This window comes from Aulonocara sp. 'chitande type north' Nkhata Bay, linkage group LG11 (assembly GCF_057382095.1).
Source record: "Aulonocara sp. 'chitande type north' Nkhata Bay isolate Kocher_YH1m ecotype deep benthic linkage group LG11, A_spYH_male_GT1.1, whole genome shotgun sequence".
NCBI lineage: Eukaryota > Metazoa > Chordata > Actinopteri > Cichliformes > Cichlidae > Aulonocara > Aulonocara sp. 'chitande type north' Nkhata Bay.
Window position 1 is genome coordinate 13,813,988 of NC_141354.1, and position 24,132 is coordinate 13,838,119.

Below are 24,132 nucleotides of genomic sequence, written 5' to 3' on the forward strand. Positions count from 1 at the left end.
AAAACGAGGTTGTCGCCTCCTTTTGGCTATAAACAATAACAAGAATGCGTCAGAGTATAATGCAACAGTCATACATGAAGCGCGGTATAACTGGTTAAACACTTCAGGTTGTATTTACTTCGCTTTTTGTTATCCGTTAGTTATCACTGGCATTACGCAACCAAAATCAGTGTGTGGATCATTTTAAATGCACTTCATTGAATTAATGTGCCATAATAAAGTCACATGGTTGTTAGGAGACAAGTTATGAGCATCTGTGAAGGGATGAATGCCTAAAATGGGGTCACATTTTTAAAAATCCTGGATCCTCAATTTCCCATAATGCAATTATTTAATCTCTCCGGTCTACCTATTCTTAACAATGGTCGTTAAAAGTATTATCTATATATAAGATCAGATAAGTTTGTTTGTGTAGTCCCGCTGCAGTCGCTGATAACAACTTGTAAAACTTTCTAAACCTGATTGGCTTTCGAACAGTCAACCACAACTTGTAGTAGTGAAATACAGGAAGTGATAGTATTATGATGCTTTCTAATACAGTCTGCTGATACCCTGAAGTGCACAAATATAGCAGATTTCTGTGGACCTAGTCATTTTTAAATGATCAGCTTGGGGATAAAAAAAAAAGAAGGCACACAACAACAGTTAGAGGAAACCCATTTAATTAAATATAAACATGAGAAGTAGTACAAAGTATTAGCTAATGCAAATATAGGTGCCTGTGGATTTCTATGAAAATAGAACCAATTTGTTTCTATTTACACATATGGAAGGATGGGAATAACTATTAAAAATGACATTGCTGTTCATGTGGACATGTCAACAGAAGTCTTCAATTTCTTGCTCCATCTCCTAATAAAACAAACACACAAGGGAAGAACTACAGATTAGGAACATTAAAATACTAAAGCAAAAGTAGACATCTTTGAAAATAAAATACAAAACAAAACTGATCAACAAAGTTCAATTGTGATAAAATACTCATAATCATACAGAGACCCATCATTAAAGTTATCAGTTACACCAACTCAGAATATCTCCAGGAGCAAAGTTTACCAACGCTCCTCCAGTAATCACCTGTATTAGTGCAGTTTTGTTGTAGTCTCGTCTGTGTCTATAGATGCTCTGGCAGAGCAGAGCATACAGTTTCTCCAGCTTATACACCTCATAGCCTTCTGTTTTAGTTACCACCTGCTCCAACAGCACCTGAAAACACACAGGACAAAAAAAGGAATGGAATTACACATTTACAATATGTATGTATGTATGTATGTATATATATATATATATATATATAGAGGGAGAGAGAGAGAGAAATCTGCAGTTGAGCAGTTTAGTTCTCTTTTTTTCCTCGTTGTCAGCACACACTACACAGATGGTATCCCACACCTTTAATTTGTCTTTGTCCACAACTACAGGAGGGGTTTCCTCATCCAAGATCTGCAGAGCTTTGTCCACATTGATCATCTGCTGCTGCAGCACAGCGTTTTTCAGAGCCCGAGTCATTCGCCTCACGTTCCGCTCTGAGACACCAAACAAACATGCACACACAGGAAAACACACAAAATGTTTACACGATTGTAACAGACGATAGCCTGCTGGTATTTTCACTCTGAGGCCCAAGAACTGTGGTCTAGAAGCACTATACTAGTAATCTGCTTTCCCTGCTGGACATGACGTGTGCTTTTTTCCCCTTTCAGCAACATTTTCAACTAAACATCTGGTGTCACATTAAATGTGAGAAACCAGTCTTAGTGTGTTGACATCCAACCTGTGCCTGTGTCCTCCTCTCCTCTGGCAGCTGTGCAGGCATCTGTGGTTGAGGATTCTTCCACCTCCATTGGTTCAGCAGTGATGTTCTGCTCTGCCTCCTCTTCTGTAACTACCTTGATGTTTTCTTCTTGGCCTACACAGCGACTCGGCTCAGTCTGAGTTTTTGACAAGTTTAGAGTTTGAGCATCTACTGCGCGGGGATGCTGGTTATCTGCTTCAGCCTCAATGTAGCTGTGCTTGTTAGTGTTCACTGAAAGAGGTTTGTGGTTCTCTTCTGCTTCCTGTCCTAACAGCTTGTTTTCCTCTAAGTGATGTGCAACAGCATCGTCCACCTTCTCTTGTTCATTCTGCGTCTCGCTGTGATTTTCCAGTTTTGCTTTTTCACATGAGTTGACCTCATCTTCAGGATCTGCTTTCTTCTCCACTCTCCCCTCCTCACTGCTTTGCATTTTCTCAGAAAGTCCAAAACCATCTATGTGAGTTTCTGCAGGTTCTGACTCTGCATCAGCTATTGTATGATCCTCCTCTGCTCCATCGCCCTCATCACATTCTTCTCCTGCTTTCTCAACTTCATCCTCATCATCTCCATCCTCTTCCTCCTCATCAGACCCAAGCTGATCATCATTTTTGGACACGTGAGGAGAAATGGACTTCTTCTTTGCATAGTAGCCAGTGGACCATCGGCTCTTCCGACGTTTCTTCTTCTGGGCTGGGGGAAAAAAATGTTGTAATCCATAAACTGAGAGATTATTTGCAACTGATTTATGTGTATGATTATTTGCTACTAATTTAAGTGTATGATCTTTACCTGTATTTTTGGGCGTTGTAAAAGCAGAGGAACATGGATTATTAGTAGCTGGAATTGTGGATCCATCCAGCTGCTGTGAGCTGCTGTCGGTGATCTTAGCCTCAGCAGGAGATTTGGACTGTTTGGGAAGGACGTGGTAGAAGGAGGGAGTAAATCGTGCAGTGGAACAACCTGAGGTAGTCAAAAATAGAAATATGTACACTTTTACTTGTTTAAAACTGCAAATGAACTGCTCCTTAAGGAAACCTGAGACAAACAGAGTTTGTTATATCACATTAAAACTAAAAATTTCAGATTACTCAAGGTTTTTTTTTTTTTTTTTTATAGCCATTATTGATTGACCCCAGATTGTTTATTTTATAACTGAGCTAAACCAAACAGTCTTTTTAATTCCATTGGACCAGGACAAATGTCAATAATCATGCACACACACATAGAGACACAAACTGACCTCTTGCTCTGCGTGACTCCTTGGTCTCCTCACAAAGCTTCTCAAAATCTTCATCCAGTTCATCTTTGATGATAGCATGGACTGTGTCTTTCAGTGCACATGCTCTGTGCCGTATCTGACGATCTGAGAAAAAACAAACATTTACACTCCAATCAGCCTATGTGTGAGCACTTTGTATTTCACTGATTCTTCTCTTATCCATGGTGTATGTGCATGTGTGTGTCTGTTGTCCACTGTGTGTACCTGAGGGATCCCTGTCTGGGTTGTATTCGAGGGCATTCTGCCAGATGAGATCCACGTCCTGAAGGAACTCTTTGACTGTTCTGTACTGATGGAGGTCTATCCTGGAGAGGACTGTTGACAGGTCCATAGGCTTCTTGATCACTTCAGCATAATCTGGAACCTGAAACACAGGACAGATGCTGAGTGAAGGAAAGAGATGAAACCAAACATTTCAGAGGATCTCAGAGGACAAAATCGGTTGATATGAGCACGGCAGTAAATTGCACATTAAACTTGTCATTTGTGGGGATAGGTTTGCTGCCCCCCAGTGGCAGTATCTAAATACATACTTTAGCTAGGCAAATCTTTAACCTTCAGTCATTGCTCCCCTCCTGAAATATTCTCTACTGTAGTAATCCAGTGCTGTCTAAGGCATTGTTGGAGTACAAGGTAATAATAATAGCACTACTACCTCCTCTAAATCCACTGGCTTTGTAAAAGCCTTGAAGCGCTTATCTTGGGACAGACGGTTGGTGACATCACGTAAAAAGAGGCGAAGCTCTCTGAGGGTGTCTTCCTCCTGCTCCTCCAATCTCTGAGTCTCCTCTTGTGTTAGCTGACGTGGAGCTGGTAGAGGGGCGACTGGCAGCACTTCCAATGCATGAAGCACTGAGACAAGTGAAGAGTTGACAGATTTAATTCAATTATGTTTTGCAAGAGACAAAATGTATATCTTGGAAGCATCTGCTTTTAGCTTCCATCTAGGATAAGATGAACATTGCCGCACTGTGCGACCATATGAACAGATGTTGCACACTTAAACTACAAGACTGCTGCTTTGAGCCAATTTTAGTCATGAGCTGGGAGATATGTTAGTATGAATGTATAGGCTTACCAGCTTTCTTATTTGAGACAGGGGCCTTAGCAGCCTGGTTGAGGATTAGATCCTCAAAGAAGTCTCTTCTTTCCCTACTGGTGGGGACCTGAACTTGGAAAACCTCTCCGTACTCAAGCCGAAACAGCTCCTGTACCTGAGATGAAGAAGGTGAAAGGTGAGACTACCGCAGATGAATGCAGCTCTAAATTTTAGCGGGCCCTTTTGCATTCAGTAAAAACAGAGACACTGATTTATTACACCTTGTAAGAACATTTGACAAAGCAGATAATAACTGTTTATCCTCTGGCACATTTGCAACCCATGAAACAGAGCATTACTCATCTTTCCATACCTCAGTGCTGAGTTGGTCATAACGGAGGCTGCAGGTAGCGAGCAGAAGGATAGGAGAGAAGGCCGGGATGGAGCTCAAGAGACTCAGGAAAGTAGCTCTTAAAGCAGGACCAACTGTTTCCCACCACTGGCCAATGTGAGGGATGTACAGGATACTGGGGGAGGTTCTCTTGGCTTCAACAAAAATCTGCAGAACATGTGACAAGAGCAGTAAATTCTAATGCAATTGCAACATCTGGACTGAAATCTACAGACGTGGGTATGGACGTGTAACAGCCGTCAGTTCCCTGCCCCTCCTTCATTGTGACTAATCTATTCTGTGTGTTTTCCTTATGCTAAACGCTCCGCTTAAGCCTCGCCCAGGACTGGAGCATTAGTTTCTTCTGTCGTCTTCTCTTTTCTGTTCTCATGACCCTGAATGGACCAGTACCCCAGTTCCTGCTTCAATGATGCTGCACCATCAACCATACCTCCTGCTTAAAAGTGCAGCAAACTAGGGTGGCTTATGATTGTGTGTGAGAAGCCTGCTGCCATGCATCACTGTAAAATAACAGCATCTTCTTTCATACACGCACTTGTCTGTAGTACATAATTATCCCCACTGCTCATGGTACAAGGAAGTGGAGCCCATGAACTACAGTTTTTCTGTGGCAGCCATTTTGGCCAGTCAGGTCCACTTAAAAGAACACACTGAATTTGACAAGGCTGCAGAGGCAAAGATTGCCTCCAGACCACCTCAAGTCAACATGTACCTCTACATTTTCTTTAAATGCAAATGATCCAAATGTAACCATAATATCACATATTTAATTTGGCTTTATAGCTCATGTACCTGAGCACATGTCTCTTCTGGTGCAGTTGCGCTGGCTCCAAACAGCATGGCCATGTCCAGTGTGTACACCGTGAACTTCTCCAGAGCGTGGAGCACAGCAGGAGCTAGGTGAGAGCTCTGGCCTGAACCTGGTCTGCCCTCCAGCAGCAACCGGGGACGGTAGGATGTGGGCTGGCTCAACACGCTCCTACACAGGACAGACAGAGATACTGAGATGGTGAAGTAATAGGAATGTTTCACTTCAGTAACATCTGGGTCTCAGGCATTCCAGATAGCTAACAGAGAGGCAATGTAGAGACACAAAGTGGTAGAAGTAGATGGCCATTTGATTTAAAATTGATTTCAAACAGTACTTGTCAAAAATACCACCTTATATTTGAGACTATGTGTCCTACCTGTGGAGGTTCAGGAGGCCGTTAGCGGCAGGTGTTTTGTGTTGGGAGGTCTGTCCAATGGGGCAGACCTCAGAGTCCTCTTCCTCACTGAACATCAGATCATCATCAGATACAGCAAAGGCCACATCTTGGATCACACAAACACAGCAGGTAAATAATTACACCCTGAATTAAAGAAAATGAAAAAAGCTCTTTGTGTGTCGCATCTTTTTATTGTTTCTCTCAGTCTTTGATTTCTTGAAAGAATTCCTATGATGAACATAACATGCGTGTAGCAACAGAGCAAGAATAACAAGGTAAAGCAGGACCGCACCTTGTTCCCTCTTTCTCTTTAAGCCCATCTCAGCATGCGGAAACACTCTGCTGACTGTGAGGAGGATGCTCTGCAGGGCTGCATTCAGCAGTGGACGAATGGCAGGTACCAGAGCCTTAGCTGGTGACACTACCGCTCTAAAATAAATAAATAAATTATCATAATCATTATCAAAAGTACTTAACAGTATGTATGCAGCAACCAGGCTGCATAAGGACTGTGAAGACAGCACCAAAACTTTACCTCTGGGCAGCAGGTACCATCTTGGACATGGCAGACATAAAATCTTTGTTAGTGATGGAAATGGAGTTAACGTCAAGTACAAGTTTCTGTGATGAGGAGTAGATCTGTGGGTAGCGGCGCCGCAGTGCGCACAGGGCTGCCTCTGAAACGACCGCCTTGATGTCCGCTCCACAGTAACCTTAACAACAGAAAGTTTATTAATAAGCAAACTTTAACCTGTATGGCCAGAAAACTTCATGTGATCGCTTCCTAAATGAATTCAGGATTGTTAGTGTCTCAGGTTTATTCCTTCCTTCTTCCTATCACATTTCAACTTACTTATACAGTATGGACAACTATAACTTAATGAAGCATGTATCTCTACGTGACATGTGCTCAACTTACCAACACATTTATCTGCCAGTTCCTCCAGAAAAGCCTCAGAGAGTGGAGGAGTCCACTGTCTGGTATGGATCTTTAGAATCTCCTTTCTTGCCTGCCATACAACATAAGATGCCAACAATTCATGTTCAGAACGAGCAATGCTGCTTTTTTTCTACTCATGCTAATGTGCAGCAGTATTGAAAACTACTAATATTTACAAAATACTACCAATATTTACTATATCGTATTGCTGAAACTACATTCCTCACCTCTCTGTCGGGAAGGCCAAACAGGAACTCTCTGTCAAAGCGTCCGGGTCTTCTCAGAGCTGGGTCGATGGAGTCCAGCCTGTTCGTAGCTCCAATCACAACCACTTCTCCTCTACTGTCCAATCCATCCATCAGAGCCAGGAGGGTCGACACAATGGAGCTACAGACACAAAGGGTTAGATTTAGTTTTCATTAACAGTCTTCTCTGTAACAAAAAGGACACACAGTGACACAACAAGCCCTAAATATTAAGGCTCACTCTATCAAGGTACCTAACTGAGACAGTGTAAACTGGAAAAAACAAACAAACAAAATAAAGACCGTTCTGCTTCATTTTTCTGGTGCGTTTTAGGGCTCTACATTTAGGAACTGAAAGAAGCTTCTGTAACAATTTCCTAATGTAAATTATACTTTATTCCTAATAAAATATACAAGCAAATGTTTATTTTACAGAGTTGTTAAATTTGAGATAAAGTCAAGACTGCAAACAAGCCTGACCTGTGAATCTGGTCCTGACGGCTGGACCTGACTGGAGCCAAACCATCAATCTCATCAAAGAAAATAATGGAGGGACGCATCTGATATGCCTGGAAAGAACCCAGTAAGAACCTATTAACACCTGATACATGTACAGGTATTAAATTTTTAATTTTCAACATAAAGGCAGATGAGTTCAGTTTACCTGGTCAAACAGGAGACGTAACTGTCTCTCAGATTCTCCAACCCACTTGCTGAGGCAGTCAGCTCCTTTCCTCATGAAGAACGAAACCTTTTTGTCGCCCTGACTGCACTCACTGGCTAAAGCTCTGGCTACAAGTGTTTTACCGGTGCCCGGGGGACCATAGAAGAGACAGCCCCTGAAAGACAAGGGAAAACCATAGCGATAGGGCTGTGCGATATGACCAAAATCTCATATCCCGATATAAGACATCTATCGTGCAAACATGTTTGTGTAATATCCTGTATATCTTGCATACATAGTGTAGTGTACTTTATGTAGCCTCATTATTTGGGAAAATAAATTGAAAAAAATCTTCAAACTACATTAAAAATAATGTGCAACCGTGACTTTTTGACACACAACTTTCTCCTGTTCACAAACACACTGCTTACCTGGGTGGCTGTATCTTGAACCTCTCAAACACCTCTGGGTAAAGCAGCGGGAACACCACCATCTCCTTTAGAGCTGAAATGTGTCTGCTCAAACCTCCGATGCTGTCAAACCGCACCTGATCGCATTCACAACAGAGTTACATTAGGATTACATGTTTAATGTGCTTTCGTGTAACATGTTTTTTCATTGCATCTGTTAATCGGGCCATTCTCTGACGCAGCTCACCATCCTGTCAATCTGCATGGGGTCCACATCAGCGAGGCTAGCTCCGATCTTCATCCTGTCTTTGTGGATCCCCAGCAGGTCTTCTTTCACAAGGTTCATAGGTAGACATCTACAGGACACACAAACAAAAACTGTAAATAGCACCAGCATTTTATTATTATAAAACACAACAATCAGGAGTTCTGGTATTCTCACTAATGAGTCACAAGGCTAACCACAAGTTTTTCTTTAAAATCATTTGTACAACCTTTTATGTGTCTTATTTCACATTGCAAAAAAACCAGAAAACAAAACAACACCTTGATACACCTACTGCTCTCACCTATTGACTGACCGGCTCCTGTTCTTACTCCTCCGTCTCTGAAATTGCTCGTCGTCTGAGGAGGAGGACGTGGAGTCGCTGCTGTGGATGGCATGTCTCCTCCTGTGCACCAAAAGATGTGAACACAGCTTATTGTAAACAAACAAGGTTATCAGCATGGAGGCAGGTTACTATCACCAACAATGAGATTAGGATTAGAAGCCATCTGTAGCCACATATAAACTGTGACAAACAAAAAACAATACACCACCATTGGTCATCATTCATTAGTAGAAATCATATTGAGGAAAAAACAAAGCAAAATATCTGATTTGTACAAGTGTAGCAAAACAGGAGTGACTCATCCAACCACTTTAGATGACACCATCACCTGACGACACCTGAGCAACACACAGGGAGAGCTTCACTTGCAGAAAACTTAAAAGGCTTGTGAGGCCAAACCAATTGCACAACATTCAAACGTTTTTAAAGTGACAGAAGTTTCAGATTAGATGTGCAGAAATGAAAACAAGTGCACCCAAAAAAAGCTGTCAAATGTAATACAAAGTAATACAAAAATAAACTAAAATAGAAAGTTAGGGCATTTGCTCTGTAACGAGCAACAGGGGAACATAAAACTAATTAATGAATAATCAAGTTAAGTTTTTTCATTATCTACATTTTTCCACATGGTCAAGACTGATATTTAACTTATGATTATTCACTGACGAGCTCGGATTTTTTACAGCAGCCTAAAAGAAATGCTCTAAAGTGCATAACGTTTGAATGAAGATTGGTTCATCATCTCTTTACTCGCCACAGCAGAGTGAAACTCAAATGCACCAACAGCAATTACCAACAACCGCAGAGCTAACAAGGAGAGACTCTATTAAAGACAAACTACAAAAACTGTAAACACTGACAAAGAAGAGCAGTGAGGGTCTTACCTCTCAGAACTACTCCTGATGGTAGGACGGGGAAAAAAAGAGGAAGAAAAGAGGATGGATTTGACATGCAGTGATTATGCTAGCAACTAGTAGAAACAGTGTTATGGCAATAGCTGTCAAAGAATCTGTTTGAAATCAAGCCTTTGCCAAACATTTTTGAGTATGTCTGAGATGAGGATCTAAACAGGTATGTGACTGTTTAAAAAAGTTCATAGATAACCTGAGAAAAGTGGACAATGCGCTAAAATAATCCTGTCTGATTTAGTAATAAACATCTGTCACGTGTACAAATTTAAGAAAAACAAAACATAACAACATGAGGTGTTACTCCTGCATATGCTGTATGTACAGGGTAATGTTCGGTAGCCGAGCTGTGACACTAACCTGCTGGTTCTCCTCCTGTTGTAGGGGCTCCTCGGGGCTGTGGAGCTGAATCTGAACCTGCGCCTGGTAGATGAGGAGTGGTCCTTGAAGTACATGCTGCGCTTCCTGGTCTCTCTCGGTTCTACAAAAGAAAAGAAAGCATCCTTCAACAGTGCAAAATGACAAGACAAAAGCAATTTAAGCAATTATTCTAGTTAATCATGATGATGATCCACAGCTCTGAATGGACAGCATACCATCTAGTGGGGCCTGATAGCGGACCACGGTCTTTCGCTGTCTTAAGTCATAGCGTCTTTGGTTTTCTTCTTCCTCATCTTCAGCATCCTCATCATCTTCTTCTTCCTCCTCGTCATCTTCTCCATCTTCCTCCTCCTCTTCATCATCATCATTATCATCCTCATCCCCTCCTGTGAATTCAATGAAAATGTAAAACAAAAATGAAACACCACATGACACTGCTGCTGTCCAAACTTCACTATATGTTGAGATTGATGTTGAGATTAATCCTCCCCTGAAGAAGATAAACTCAGACCAGCATGCCTTCAACTAGAAACGTTCCTGGTGACTAATAAACGTGAAAAAAAAATTAACTAACCGACTAGCCTAAAACTAACAAGCCCCTAGATATCAAGTTTTATTTGAGGAGCCTTTAATGGAAAATCTCAAAGCTGCCTAAACAAAAAAACAAGAAGGCAGTTTGTATCCGCAAAATAGCCCTAACAAAAATTTCAGGTCTTGATTAACAGAGTGATGGCATTTTTTTTTAAAACAGTGACTGCAGCGCCATCTGGTGGCAAATGGCTGCATAATATTCAGGACACAAACCCTGCATTGGGTATCAATTCAAATGTTTATAATTAGATTAAACAACTGGTACGTCTGGTACTGAACAGTGACAGTAGCAAGTTGTGCACATTCCCACTGCACACAGTATTCCTAAACTGTGTTCCTAACATTACTAGACTTTAACCATCTCACCTTGGTTCTCTTTCTCAGTTTCTTTAGTCTTCACATTGTTCCTCAGAGACCTTCTCATTCTGCCACTTGTGTACACACTCAGCTGCTCAGAGGAAACAGAAACAAACACTCATCAGTTCAACAGCTCGAAGATGGCTTCACACCGTCAGCTACTAGCTACCCACTCTCTATAAAAACACTACATTACAGAGCACCATGCAGAACTGTGAAGTTTCCTGTGTGGATTATCACCTCTTCCTTAGCGTCTCTATCCCGGTCTCGGTTCCCCAGCCTGCGTCTCATCTTCTGCATGTCGTCCATCTTCTGGAGAACAGCTTCAGCAGTGCTGAGGGACAAAGGAAGAATGGGACATTCATGTCTTATCTAATCCCTCATCAGCCCGCAGTGTATGGAACCGTGTTTGTTAAATACTACTAGAGATGACAGTTTTGCTGAGTGAATTCTGCTGAACTCACTTAGTAATTAGGCGGTCATACAGCACAGACTGGTTGCGGGAACCCAGTTTGTATCTGGTGATTCGAGAGCTGCGACGCACTGAGCGATGATCCTCGTCTTCCTCCTCTTCTTCCTCCACTTCTGGGCTTCGTAGGTTAAAGCGGCTCCTCTTGGGAGTGGATGAGCCTTCCACTTCATCCGGAACATCTGGGATGCAAAACATAAGCTCTCCCAAGTTAGATGTATAGAGACTAATATAGAAATATTAGTTACTCTACACTGCTTTAATTTAAAAGCATGGATTCTACAATACATGGTACCTGCTTGCTGCTTGCCATTCGATGCCTTTCCATCTCTCTGCAGCCTGGATGATTTCCTGACAAATGATGACAAAATAATAATTTTCTTGTGTTATATTGCTGCATTTCATATACATTAAGCACTGATGGAAATCCACTGAGAACTAGATTTTGCATACAGCTGGTGAACTTGGATGGCAAAAATATTACAGTTTAAATTGGGCATTGATTCAGCTAGCTTACGAAAATATAAAAATCTCATTTTTATACCCATCAGTCATTTTAGTGAATGGCAGGTATTACACATTTAACACACAACCTTCAAATCTGCAAGTAGAGGCACCAGAGAGCTTGTTAAACAACACGACTAAAAAAATAATCAGTTAACAATGTGAGTGGTGTTGGATTACCTGGTACAGCAGCCTCCAACTTTGTCCTCATCAGCAGGGGAGCTGTTCTTGGGTCGCGAGTCCGCAAATGAGACCTCAAATTTAACCTTTTGCCCTCTGGTCCTCAGAGAGTGGTGGAGACCACTGTCCTCCCCCTGTTTCATATCAGCATGTGAGTGACACACAGTGCTGTTATAGTTTACAGAATATGTAGTCGGGAGTTAAAAGCTGCCTGTCCAATGAGTTAGGAAGTCAATCTCATGCTCAGATTAAGTGCAGTTAATGATTAACATTAGAGTGAAAAACTGATGTGCAGAGAGTGCACATCTACTAATCAGTTATCACCTGTGTACTGAAAGGACCTATTTATATATCATTAATTTACATAATTTATCTAGTTCACTTAAATTCCTTCACATGTAGTATCTTATATTTGAGATCACTCTTTAAAACGTGCTCACACACACACAAACACTAACATGTCTAACTCCAACTATGTTATGAGCTATAGGTAATTAATTAATTCAAAGCAAATATAGCAAACCGAAGCTCTGACATGAATGCAAAGAGGACTGCTGGGTGGAAGTGATGGTCATATGACTGAACAGCTATAAACTTGCTTTCCTGTGCATTAAACACGATAGTATCTTGGTTTGCTCTAGTAACTAAACCACTATTTGCTCCTCTAGTGCTGCGGCTGACCTCGGTTCCTGCAACTATTTATTTTCCATCAAGCAGATTTAAAAAGTACTTTTGTTATAAAGTAACAGACGGGTCTAAGATAAAGGTCAATGAAGAATTACTGAATGGACAGAAGCCTTATAATCTTTCTACTAACAATACAAACACGCACACGTAACTAACAGTGAGTTTAATTATGTGATATCATACGATGTTGTTATATGATTATGATGCAAATCAATAAGATGATTTAGTTAAGAAGTCATTTAGACTGCGATAATAAATGATTGTCACGCATGAATAAAAAATAATGTGACTATGCTTTTAACTCTTTCGATACATCATGATAGGTAACAAAGCGTCATAACTTAGTAATGCAGAGGAGAGGATAGTTTTTAGCCAACTTAGCATGGTAGCTAAACTAGCACAGCAAAGTTGCATTCATAGCAGACTTATCCAACCAACAAACGGTTACTACTTATCTGACCAGCTGTTTCAGTGTGTGTTCTCACATTCGCAGTGTTGTTTTCAGGGCTGCTAAAGCTGTCATACGGGGCCCGGGAAGATCGGCTGAGCCGGGCGGACTTTCTCTGCGACGCGGGAAGCAGTGAGAGAAACTCGGAGCTCGTATCCAACTCAATCGTCCTCGTCGGTGTTGTCGCTACCGGCTCGGCTCCGACACTGCCGCTGCTGCGTAGTACCACCATCTTGGCTCTTAAACAACCTTATAATGACATGAACGACGAGCAATAAACTGTCAATCTACATTAAAATGACTGGCGGTTACGGAACCGCCGACACATTACATAAAACGGTATATCCACCAGCTGACGCACACTAGCTCCTTACTAAAGCCTTGATTTCTGGCGCCATAAACGTCATCAGAGGTTATGAGGTAAGCGGCAACGGCCTGCCGCTCGCAAAAATAGACCTCCTAGCTAAATGCAAAGCGGAGTAATAAGATGAACTTTACACGGGTAGTGAAATTAACTGTTAAAGTAGATTTATTTTCATCATGTCGATATTACGGCGGGTTTGAATGGTCGCAGTATTCGTAAAAACATTAGGAAGCGGAGGGACACACTACAATTTGAAAAAAAGGTGTTCCGGCTCATGTTAGAGCGCGCTCTGCTGTGAAGTACGCGCTCATTTAAGTCCGCAGATATTCAAACGGCTCATTCGCAGTTTGAACATAAAAACACCGCGATAAGGCTGCCATTTCACAACAAAAGCACATACATTAAACACACGGAGTCATCACAAACTCACCGGCTTTTATTTGAATAAGTGACAGATATCAGAAGAGAGAAAAAAAATACAAACTTTGGAACTGTTTGTAGGCTAAAAAGAAAAAAAGAGTACATCATGTAAAACTGCTGTACAGGCAATCAGATCCTGACAGTAAAATCTCAGAATCTCCCATTAGATCCTCCCTATGTGCTTCTTTTGTTTATCCTCTTTCCTAGTGGGTTTCAGAGTGGATGAGGAAGAATTAATCAGGGATGCAAATTAAGGCTTCTCCTGGGCTCAAGAAGTCTCACTTACATTTAAAAACCCAAGCCATGTCTAGCAATACCACTTTTGAATAAATCCATGCTCGATCTTAAGTGCCTTTCAAACATTAATGAGCAACAAAAACAGATTTGATGGAAGACTTGAGATTTTACTCATCAGAGTCCACATTCCTTTTCATTTGCACAGTAGCCAACTGTCACATTTCACAGCACCAGGGTGTGTTCAACAACAATACCAACTGGTTAAAGATCGGTTATTTGCCACTGGCAGATTTTAGTCAATGCACAACGGCTGCCTCATTACTTTAATGGGTCTGGTCAGCCGGCCTGTTGTGATGGTCAACAGGCCATTTAATTCTGTCATACAAGATAAGAATGCATAATAATAACAACTATGAATATGAAGAAGTTACAGCAGTTTTTTTTCTCCGGTGTTTGGAGAACAGAAGCTGTCTCATCATAAGACAATGGGGCCATATTATCTTTATAATGGGTTTACAAAAAAAAAAAAAAAAGCATCATGAGACAATTGGCTACTGTGCTGGCTTTTGTCTTGAATGTGACCGAGGGGGATGTGTTCAAGCAATGGCTGCCAGGTAGTCTTTCACCTCTGCTGGGGTGAGTCTTTTGAAGCCAGCCTCGTTGCAGATGCCCACCTCAATGTTCTCCTCTGTCATCTGACCCTCAAAACTCTCCTGAAACACAAAGACAAGATGGTTTGAATAACCACCACTAAGGTGGAGTCACTAAGCCGTTTCTGGTTACAAGCTGCATACCTTTAATGTCAGGATGGCTGTGTGGATGGCGTCTTCTAATTCCAAGTCATTGTTATACCTGAGGAAGAAAAACAAAGTGGTCAAACCCTTGAACTATTGAAACAATAGACCCCTTTCACAGCAGCTCCTTTTTGCATTAAATAGTGCTGTGTGTTAATGGTTCTCTATTCAAGTACAGAGCCTTTAAAATGCATTTACCCAGTCTTCATTTTCAAAATAGACAATTTAAAGTAGGTCAACAGTCTAAATTCAAACTGTGTGAAGAGCTTATTGGTTACCACTCATTCAAACTGCTTTATAATAAACCACAAATGAGATATAGCACTCTAAACACAGTTTACACATGATCATTGAGACAGCTACAGTAAATACACAGAGCTCTTACTGTGGGAGTTTGGCCACCGAGCACCAAATACATCCAGTACAAAATATCAAGCTCAGTCCATGGAACAGAAAAATCACTGAATTTTAATTAAACGTGACTTTATAAATGGGACCTATAATTCTAATTTCCAACAATATATTTTATTGTGCGGCATCCCTTAAGTTGATGTGAAAGGCAACTTACTTATCTTATGGAGCCCTTCAGATTTCATATAAATGATGCATCTATTCCACTGGTTAGTGGACTTCCAGCACTTCTTATTTATGTTCTTGAGTTTGGACTTTATGCATTGCCATCTACTATACTCTGAATATGTATCATTCTTTCATTAAAAATGAGGCTCAAACTGTGTTACTAAGGCCATAAACTACTTAAGATTTTTTTTAACAAGATAATTCAAGTGAGTTGTATGGCCATCCTCTCAGACTTCTAATTTAACAGAGGTCGCCCTCTGCAGGTTTAAGTCACTTTGGCACTGAATTCACTTTTCAGAACCATCTTTCAACTCAAAAACAACCTGTTTTAGCCAAACCGCACCTTTGTAAAGGCTTATTTTTTTCTAACAGGCCAATATCTGGAAGCCTGCAGAGCGTCAGTGCTTTTGAGCACTAATGTACATAAGCGCATAAGTACTAAAGTTGGCCTTAAGCAAACAATCATACAGAAAAACTGTGACAGAATCAGACGTAATATATATTCCTTATAAGTTTTACATAAACATGCAACAATTTAGTAATATGAATGAAAACAGGGAAATAATGAGTTACTCATTTACGTGTACCTTTTTTCAAGGAATGTTTTTCCATTAACATAGTTCTTCCCCATGGCTGTGGCTTTCCATGCGAAATATGCACCCTGCCAATCACAAACAGAATAAAAAAAAACTTTAGGTTAGCAGGATGACCTGCAAAAGCATTTTTAAAAGCACAAGCAATATTTAATCCTGAGCTGTAGGCAGCAGTGCTGAGAACTAGAAGAACGTACAGAAGGGTCCGACTGGAACAAGTAGGGCTGGTCTTCATCCCATCCAGCTATCAGCAGAGACACACCGAATGGACGCACTCCACTAGGGATGGAGGGGTGAAAAAAAGAGAAATATTACACGTCACTAATTAATTTCTCTCTAAAGACCTCGAAACTGTCAAGCAAAATCAGTAACACATTAACACGTCTTTTAAAGTGGACTGAATTTTGAGAAAATATCACAGCAATGCAAAACAAATTCTACCCCTAAAGCATGTCACTAGTAAACAGCAGTGTGTCTACCTTTGTGTGTGTGTGTGTGTGTGTGTGTGTGTGTGTATGTTTGTTTGTTTTGTTAAGTATATACCCACCCAGACTGTGTGTACTCCTGCATCACAGAGGCCACCCTCTGGACAAGCTGGCCTGTAGGAATGGGCTCCTGGTAAACCAGGAAGTACTGTTGTGCCAACTTGCGGGCTCGCCGCACTAAAACCCTGCCAACATGACACACTCATTATTTTTCTGCAATTAGCTTTCAGTTGTCATTTCAGTTGCCTAACAAAATGTCACACTATAGTCTGCAAAGCCGTTGGCAACACTCACCGGTAGTCAGGCCCCATGCCGCTGTAGACCATTCCTATGTGTTTAGTGATGGGCTCCACTTTATGGACGCTCTGTTCATCATACAGTATGGACTTCTGTTTTTTCTCTGTTGCCAAGACAACGCCATTGGAAGCTGGAAATCAAGAGTCACGCAGTTATTGAAGAATATGCGTTTCTAACCAGTTTCAACTCTGCTTGAATGTGCAGAGCTTTCAAGTATGCTTTGCGTCGCTAACATGTTGACAGATTCACTCTCAAAGCTACAGTCGAGTTCTGGACTCACCTTTGATGCCCACCGAGGGGGCTCCGGCTGCTACAGCTGCCAGAGCATACTCGATCTGTACCAGCTTACCGGAGGGGCTGCAAGAGAAAAAAAACACAACAAGCTGCTTCACTATGTGTTAAAGTCAGATAAACGATTGGAAATCCGAATTAGCGTATTGTAACTAACAGAGACGAAACTGAAAGTAAAATCTAAAACAACTGACTCATTTAAGCTAATTCGACGCTTTGCCAAAATAATCTAAATATTTAGCATTCAAAACCAAGCCGTCCATTTCAGTCTGCTCGGGTACTGTTCCGCATTAAAACAGGTGAGCTTTTGTTATGGGTTTGAACAAAGTTTATCTTTTCGAATGTTCAGTTTGGAAAAACTGTTAGCCAACATGCTAATAGGCGATGTTAGCCGATTCATTATCCGGCAATGACAGTGCATCAACTCCAGCGGCTCCAAAACCTCATCTACGTTTTGAAATAAAAAGTAATGCATACATGTGATGACGCTACTGCCACAAAGCAATTGTTACATGCCATAAGCTTCGATGCGGCTACTCAATTTTATCCATATTTTGACAAAGTTTACCTAAATGTGGTGAGAGAGAAACTGTAACCACGTTCCGCCATCTTGAGCTTCTTCTTCTTCTTCTCTGCTGCTCTGGAGAGCTCCAAGTGCGATCACGAGTGAACATCGCCACCTGTGAAGATTGTGTGCTCGATCAATATTATTTTATGACTCCGTTTTTTATCATTTTTACTTTGCATTTCATTAAACTTGGGAGTTTAGTCCTTTCCACTGTTTTGAAAAAATATTTTTCTTAAGTATATATTATTCTTTAAAATAAAATAAAATACATATTTACATATTTTGAACTGAGTGTAGATATTTGTGTGATTACATATCATTATGGTTAACTAAAACTAAAAACTAAAACTAGACTTCTGAAAAAAAAAAATTAAATGAACTGAGATCATTTTGTGTCCGTTAGGGTAACTAAATTAACATAAAACTAAAGGTTTTATTTATAGAAAATACTTAGTTTTAGTATTTGTTAATTTGGTAAAAAATCTTATTACAAGTTGCCTGATGCGGCATTGGATGGTGTGTTTATTGAAACTCTGGATTTCTACTTTTAGAAGGTTCTGTGTTTTGTTTTTTATAATAAATTGACTGATTTTCCTAAACCTTGTCTTTGACACATGCCCAGTATATGGTGGCTTTCTCCACCAAGCTTGTATTATGTCACAAAGATTACATAAATATAAACCAGAGTTCTCTAGTCTGTGCTTTAAATGTGGCATTGAGGAGGATTCATTCCTGCACAGTACGTGGTTTTGCATAAAGGTAAACACATTCTGGCAAAAATGTCAAAACTTTTAGAGTTACTCTTTTCTTTAGATCCTCAAATATGTTTATTAGGAGACTTTACAAATGTTAGTACACTATTAAGAAAAAGCCCACAGAAGTTCCTGGAATTGGCACTATGCATTGTCAAAAAGTGTAAACCATTACCCGGAAAGCTGGAAAGCTGCCTATTTTTTAGATTGATCTCAGAGATGAATAGTTGTATTCCACTTGAAAACATCACCTACACTCATCTTTATTTTCGTTGTCGTTGTTTCTCCTCTTCTGTGTGCGTGGGTTTAGAGGTGTGTTTTGTTCATGCTTCGCTAAGTGGAAAATCGGAAAGTAAAGTATTGCAAAAAAAGACGATCACAACTAAAAGTAAAACTAATAGAAACGAAATTAAAACTAGACATTTTAAAACAATAAAAGCTTAAACAAGAACATTCCCTCTGGATACTAAACTGAACTAAATAGCAAAAATATAGCTATAGCAAAAAAACAAAAAACAGCTGGAAAGCTTGAACTCAAATTTCCACACAAATCTAAAATATGCACACAAGGATTGAGACACAGTTTTGCTACAATAAAAGCTCCACGGTTCACCGCTAGATGGCAGCAGCGTACAAAATCTTTCCTTTTGTGTGCCGGAAATTAAACAGACGAAGTGCAGCTTGGCGTCGCTGTTTTACGACGTAGGGATCCTCAGTGACCGTGAGCTGTTTGACATGCTGGGAGAAGAGGAAGCGCGTTGGTAACAAAAATGATGAATTTATCTGCGTTAATTCACAGCCTCAGGTGCTCTCTGCTGCGCATTGAGAGTAGACTGTTGCAGGCGGTCGGACTAGAAGCACAGTTGGGTGAGTGAGCTGCTGCTAATAGCCTCTTTTTACGATGGGGTCATTCACACAAACATACTCATTAAAGACATTTTTCATTTAATACCACCAGTCCGTGTCGTGTTGCTGTTTCGGTGGAGTTAAAGTCGTAGTGATTCCTGTAACGTTGTTTCCTTCTGCGTGCAGCTCCGGGTCTGGCTGTGAACGGCCCCAGCCTCCTGCCTCAGCTCGACCAGGAGCAGCAGCTGGAGGAGCAGCAGAGCCCGGAGCAGCAACCCGGCCTCTTGGACAGCATCATGTGGATGGCAGCACCCAAGAAGAGGCGCACAATCGAGGTCAACCGCACCAGGAGGAGAGCTGAGAGCAAACTTATTAAAGTCAAGGTACGCTCCGCAGTGACTGGATGATCTCATTGGGTCATTTCAACGTTTAAACCAAATTATAGCTTCATCTGTCTTACTGGTACCTAATTTTACTGCAAAGAGGGGTTTGATTTGTGGCAAATAAACCATTCAGTACGACGAGTCACTGGTAATATTTAGGATTTAAGGAGAGCACCTCGTTCATTAACGTTGGGTCCAGCTGGAGTGACTTCCATAGATCAGAGTACGCAGATTGAAATGAAAGTGTACTTTGTGAAAGATACTAATATTTTAAACTGAATCCAAAATCTTTCTAGGAGGCAAACATTTTAGCATTGGCACGGACCTATATAGGCAATTCTTCTAAAGCATCATCTAATTTAGCTGCAAAGTCAGTGAACTTTGGCCCAAAATACAGTATTTGAAGTATTTTTTCCTTCGGAAATTATTTTTTTCTCCCAAAGATTTTTATTTATACTTCTTCAATTGCTGTTTCTCCTCTTGAATGTGTCTGATCAAACTATCTAAACAGATTCAATTACGGAGAAATGAGATTATTTTTATTTTACTTTAGTTTCATGCTTGCAAGACCTGTGGCATCCCCTGGGTCAGTCCTCATAGACTCCCAGGTTAAAATGTTAATACTTGTAAGCCTATTTTCCGACTCCCTTAGGGCAAAAAATCCTTGAGTGAGGAATTTTCTTTGGTCTGAACTCAATTTGTACACTTTTTAAAACACAGTTTCATAGAAATTTCGAACAGAATAAAATGATATTTTGTATTGGAGCGCTGAGAGTTGAGCTTCACTTAGACATCACTATGAAAACAAAAAATGACACTATTCAGCTCTACAACTGTGTAATAGAAGGGAGCGTTGTGACCATGTCACATGTGATAAGAAGCTGAACGGGTCACACTAATGTCAAGTGGCCACCTTCAATGTGTGTGTGGTGCAGCTCTCCTGTTTGCTGGACAGAAAGAAAGAAAAATAAAACTAGCTTTATTTTAAAGTGATACCTAACCCCAGTGATGTGTAAATGCTACCATTGATGTATATAGGTAGTGTTTACTAAAACGAGACCACAAAGTGTGGTGCAGGAATATCAAAGATGATCAGAAACATTTAGAGAAGCAGTCGCTTGCATCCATTGACCCTGTTTGCTTTCCCCTGCACCCCTCTCTTCCTCAGAACAACATCGAGCCGTGTCCAGAGTGTGGCCACTTGAAACAGAAACACATCCTGTGTGGCTTCTGTTACACTAAGGTGTGCAAGGAGACCAGTATGATTCGTCATCAGATTCAAGCCATGGAAGGAGGCCCATTGAAGGCCCCCACTGTTGAGACTGTGGTCTTATATGAGGGGGAAATCCCAAAGGAGCAGGACAAAGACAAGAGGATAGTGGAGAGGCCCAGGAAAAGGCCTGCATGGTTCAACTACTGAAGCTGTGTGTGACATATACCACGACAAACAGCATATTTCAGTCTCTCTGGGTCAGTTTTTCTTCCACAAATTAAGAATTAGTTTGTTCAGAACTGATCCAGAGAGCTTAAACATCAGAAACGCGTTTCCAGTAGAAAATATGCCTTTGGAGTTGATGATATCATAGTTCGGTTTTTCTAAAAGCCAAGACTGTCAGATTATGGACATAATTCAACTGCATAATACTTTTGATGGTTTGACAATAAATTCCTTATTTGAAATAATCTGCTTTGGGTGAAGGTGAATGACTTCTTCTGCTTCATGAAACAGGAGGAAACTTCCAGACTGTTTATGAAATGTTCTCCAGTCTTCTGAGCATTGGAGGGACGCCATTAATTCTTAAAAAAATGAACATATTCTAGTTTATCAAATCCCATTTAAACCCTGTTGTGTGACCTCTCTCCTTAAAGTAGGAGGAAAATGAACATATGCAATCACAATTATTAGTGACGAGAGGTGCTTTCACTATAAATGGAATAATGACTCAGAGTCTGATGTTTTTAAGATCTGGAACACTTAACATCAAATCATGAGTGTCACTGTCATGTTTACTGCTTTCTAATGCTTATCAGAGTCTGGCTGCACAATTGCTTGTGGTAGAAAACTGTCGGTTAACAGGATCAGACACTGGTGTGTACAAACAAGCATGCAATGTCGCTTCAGCCACAACTTCCTTTAATCAGGATTCGGCATTAAACCAAAGTCATGTAACGGTGGCTCATGTGTCGCTGGAGTAGACTGTTTTTGCTGGGATGAGTCCAGCATACCTTCCACTGCCTCAGTGTCCCTGTGATTCAGTTTCCCCCTCATAGTTTGATAAGACCGGGCTTATCAGTGTTCCACTGAAATTACTTTGGTTTACTTGGTTTGCACAGCGCTGTAATCTTGCTTGTTATGTTCTTACCAAATTCTTTAGCAAGAATTTAGTATATTTTTAAACAAATGCTTTCACTTGCTTTTTAATTAAGGCTGCCAAATATATTTTAACCTTAAATATTTTGTAACATCTGCAGACATTTGTATGCAATCCATCAAATTAATCGTTAACTGTATTTGTGTTATCTCTCTTGCTTTATCAAATGAATGATACCTAAATTGCAGGTGTACAAAGGTGGTGAACCCGTGAACTGTAAGTGTACAAACGTATAAAAAATGATTTATTATTGGCAAGTGTGTTTTATCAGCACTGTTTCAGTATTTTGCCTATCATGCTAATTTCTAACACTTTATCTTCATTGAACTATTCTAGGGCAGCTTGAATTACAGCTCAGAATAATCCTTATTTACCTCTTAGCTCCCCTTCCTTTAAAGCTAGATTTCTTTTGATTGGCTGCCCCTCATTAGCACAAAGTTTGAGCAGCAGGTGGGAGGGGCTTCTGTGCTCACAGAGCTGTGTGTGCATGAAATGGCTTTATTAGAAAAAAATCCCCTCACACTGACCATCATGCAGATCCCAAACATGACAATTACAATCCCATTTTCAGAAAAGTTGGGAAGCTGAATGAATCCATTTTTATTCACAATAGAGCCTAGAAAACATTTAATCTGAGCTATTTTAATGCTTCATGAGCAATAGTAGCTAATTTTTAATTTAAAGGCAGCAACATGTCTCAAAGAAGATGGAAAAGTAAGCAGAACTACAAAAACAGCCAGAGGAACATTTCACAGCTAATTAGGTGAATTGTGAACAGGTTAGTAACATTAAAAAAAGAGCATCTTAGAGAGGCAGAGTTTCTCAGAAGCAAAAAAACAAAATCAAATTGTGGAACAATTTCAGTGTAAGACTTTAAAAATCAAGGTCAGGTGGGTGCCTTTGCCTTCAAGCCATCAGGCGACTCTCCATCAAACAGGTTTCTGTTGTGAAAATCACTGCATGGGCTCAGGAGCACTGTCTGTGAGCACAGTTCACCGTGCCATGCACAAATGCACGTTAAGCCTCTATTATGTGAAGAAGACGAGGATCCAGGATCTAGAAGTGACGTTATCTCCTTTAAGCTCACTTAAAATGGACTGAGGCAAAATAGAAAACTCTTCTGTGATCAGATTAACCGAAATATTAAAATCTTTTTGGAAAACATGGATGCGCCATCCAGCAAACTAAAGAGGAGAGGGAACATCTGGTTTGTTATCTGTACTCTGTTCAAAGGCCTGCATCTCTGATGGTTTGGCAAGGCACTGGATATTTCAACAAGACAAAGCTAGACTACATGCTGCAACTATGACAACAGGATGGCTTTGTAGCAGAAGAGTCCAGGTGATGAACTGGTCTTCCTGCAGTCTACACCTTTCAGCAACTGGGAACATTTGGAGCAATCTTGAAATGGGAAATGTGGGAAAGGAGACACAGGATTGTTGAGCAGCTAGACCCCTGTATCTCCTCTCTTGTTTTTCTTCAAATGCTTCATGTTCTCATATTAAGTAACATCACATGTATGACAGGTCATAAGGAAAGGCCGGGTCCCTCTTAATTATTGTAGCAATCATCAGTATAGTGATAACCTGCCTTCCTTTATATCTTTCCATCTGAAATCAAAGACCTCTGTTAAACTCAAAGCTGCTACCACTCATCCACCATTTAATTACTAAGTAAACTGTTTAAGAACTGAATGCACTCTACTGATCTGCTGTAGCAGTGATGACTGCGACAGAGTACCTTTGTAGCGTGGTGATTTCAGCCGAGGACCTGACGCGGCTTCGGATTAATGAGTTAGATTGTGAGTGTCAGTTAGCGCTCTAAGTGCCTTCAGCTGTTTCCCCACAGCAACATGTGACACTTGAGGAGCAAGAGGCTGGATTCTCTGACCCGATCAGATAGGCGATCTTGCATTCATCTCGTTTAAGCAGATTAGTCATTTTATATTTCCTGTCATCACACAGAGATGAATTAACACGTCCCGCAGCTTTAAACGCACTGATCCTTACAAACATATACAGTATAA

At 40.6% G+C, this 24,132-nt stretch overlaps 3 protein-coding genes and 1 non-coding gene across 5 annotated transcripts; 1 reads left to right on the forward strand and 3 right to left on the reverse strand.

The window, feature by feature from the left end:
* Positions 1-645: 645 nt before the first annotated feature.
* atad2 (ATPase family AAA domain containing 2) lies at positions 646-13,647 on the reverse strand. Of its 2 annotated transcripts, XM_086310656.1 has the most exons (30): positions 13,163-13,647; positions 11,991-12,124; positions 11,602-11,657; positions 11,302-11,488; positions 11,078-11,171; positions 10,847-10,928; positions 10,105-10,275; positions 9,869-9,989; positions 9,485-9,499; positions 8,559-8,660; positions 8,237-8,345; positions 8,011-8,126; positions 7,580-7,754; positions 7,396-7,484; positions 6,898-7,057; positions 6,650-6,740; positions 6,266-6,443; positions 6,023-6,159; positions 5,710-5,836; positions 5,315-5,501; positions 4,484-4,669; positions 4,150-4,285; positions 3,727-3,923; positions 3,276-3,435; positions 3,033-3,155; positions 2,582-2,752; positions 1,772-2,482; positions 1,390-1,523; positions 1,078-1,206; positions 646-852 (listed from the first exon to the last, which is right to left on the reverse strand). In XM_086310656.1, exons 1-30 carry the CDS (start codon positions 13,355-13,357, stop codon positions 820-822), a joined length of 4,506 nt encoding a protein of 1,501 aa, XP_086166782.1. In that variant the 5' UTR covers positions 13,358-13,647; the 3' UTR covers positions 646-819. The 2 variants fall into 2 exon arrangements, with proteins under 2 accessions (XP_086166782.1, XP_086166783.1); XM_086310657.1 differs by lacking the exon at positions 9,485-9,499.
* LOC147318621 (small nucleolar RNA SNORA5) lies at positions 5,056-5,192 on the reverse strand. The gene has a single exon (XR_015131629.1). It is a non-coding gene; the product is annotated as a small nucleolar RNA SNORA5 (small nucleolar RNA).
* A 260-nt stretch (positions 13,648-13,907) lies between the features above and the next one.
* psma2a (proteasome 20S subunit alpha 2a) lies at positions 13,908-17,879 on the reverse strand. The gene is made up of 8 exons (XM_086310663.1): positions 17,754-17,879; positions 17,175-17,251; positions 16,892-17,024; positions 16,660-16,782; positions 16,310-16,391; positions 16,107-16,180; positions 14,941-14,998; positions 13,908-14,859 (listed from the first exon to the last, which is right to left on the reverse strand). Exons 1-8 carry the CDS (start codon positions 17,792-17,794, stop codon positions 14,743-14,745), a joined length of 705 nt encoding a protein of 234 aa, XP_086166789.1. The 5' UTR covers positions 17,795-17,879; the 3' UTR covers positions 13,908-14,742.
* A 1,303-nt stretch (positions 17,880-19,182) lies between these two features.
* mrpl32 (mitochondrial ribosomal protein L32) lies at positions 19,183-21,417 on the forward strand. The gene is made up of 3 exons (XM_086310666.1): positions 19,183-19,372; positions 19,538-19,734; positions 20,903-21,417. Exons 1-3 carry the CDS (start codon positions 19,276-19,278, stop codon positions 21,152-21,154), a joined length of 546 nt encoding a protein of 181 aa, XP_086166792.1. The 5' UTR covers positions 19,183-19,275; the 3' UTR covers positions 21,155-21,417.
* The last annotated feature ends 2,715 nt before the right edge of the window (positions 21,418-24,132 follow it).

Coding starts and splice junctions, on each gene's coding strand:
- atad2 (XM_086310656.1), bottom strand. CDS start 13,357: ATGGTGGTACTACGCAGCAGCGGCAGTGTCGGAGCCGAGCCGGTAGCG. Junction 11,489..11,601: donor GAATGGCAAGCAGCAAGCAG/GTACCATGTATT, acceptor TTTGCATCCCAG/ATGTTCCGGATGAAGTGGAA. Junction 5,502..5,709: donor GGCCTCCTGAACCTCCACAG/GTAGGACACATA, acceptor TGTCCTGTGTAG/GAGCGTGTTGAGCCAGCCCA.
- psma2a (XM_086310663.1), bottom strand. CDS start 17,794: ATGGCGGAACGTGGTTACAGTTTCTCTCTCACCACATTTAG. Junction 17,252..17,753: donor TTCTCTCTCACCACATTTAG/GTAAACTTTGTC, acceptor TTTCTCTTGCAG/CCCCTCCGGTAAGCTGGTAC. Junction 14,860..14,940: donor CAGCCATCCTGACATTAAAG/GTATGCAGCTTG, acceptor TTTGTGTTTCAG/GAGAGTTTTGAGGGTCAGAT.
- mrpl32 (XM_086310666.1), top strand. CDS start 19,276: ATGATGAATTTATCTGCGTTAATTCACAGCCTCAGGTGCTCTCTGCTG. Junction 19,373..19,537: donor CGGACTAGAAGCACAGTTGG/GTGAGTGAGCTG, acceptor TTCTGCGTGCAG/CTCCGGGTCTGGCTGTGAAC. Junction 19,735..20,902: donor GCAAACTTATTAAAGTCAAG/GTACGCTCCGCA, acceptor TCTCTTCCTCAG/AACAACATCGAGCCGTGTCC.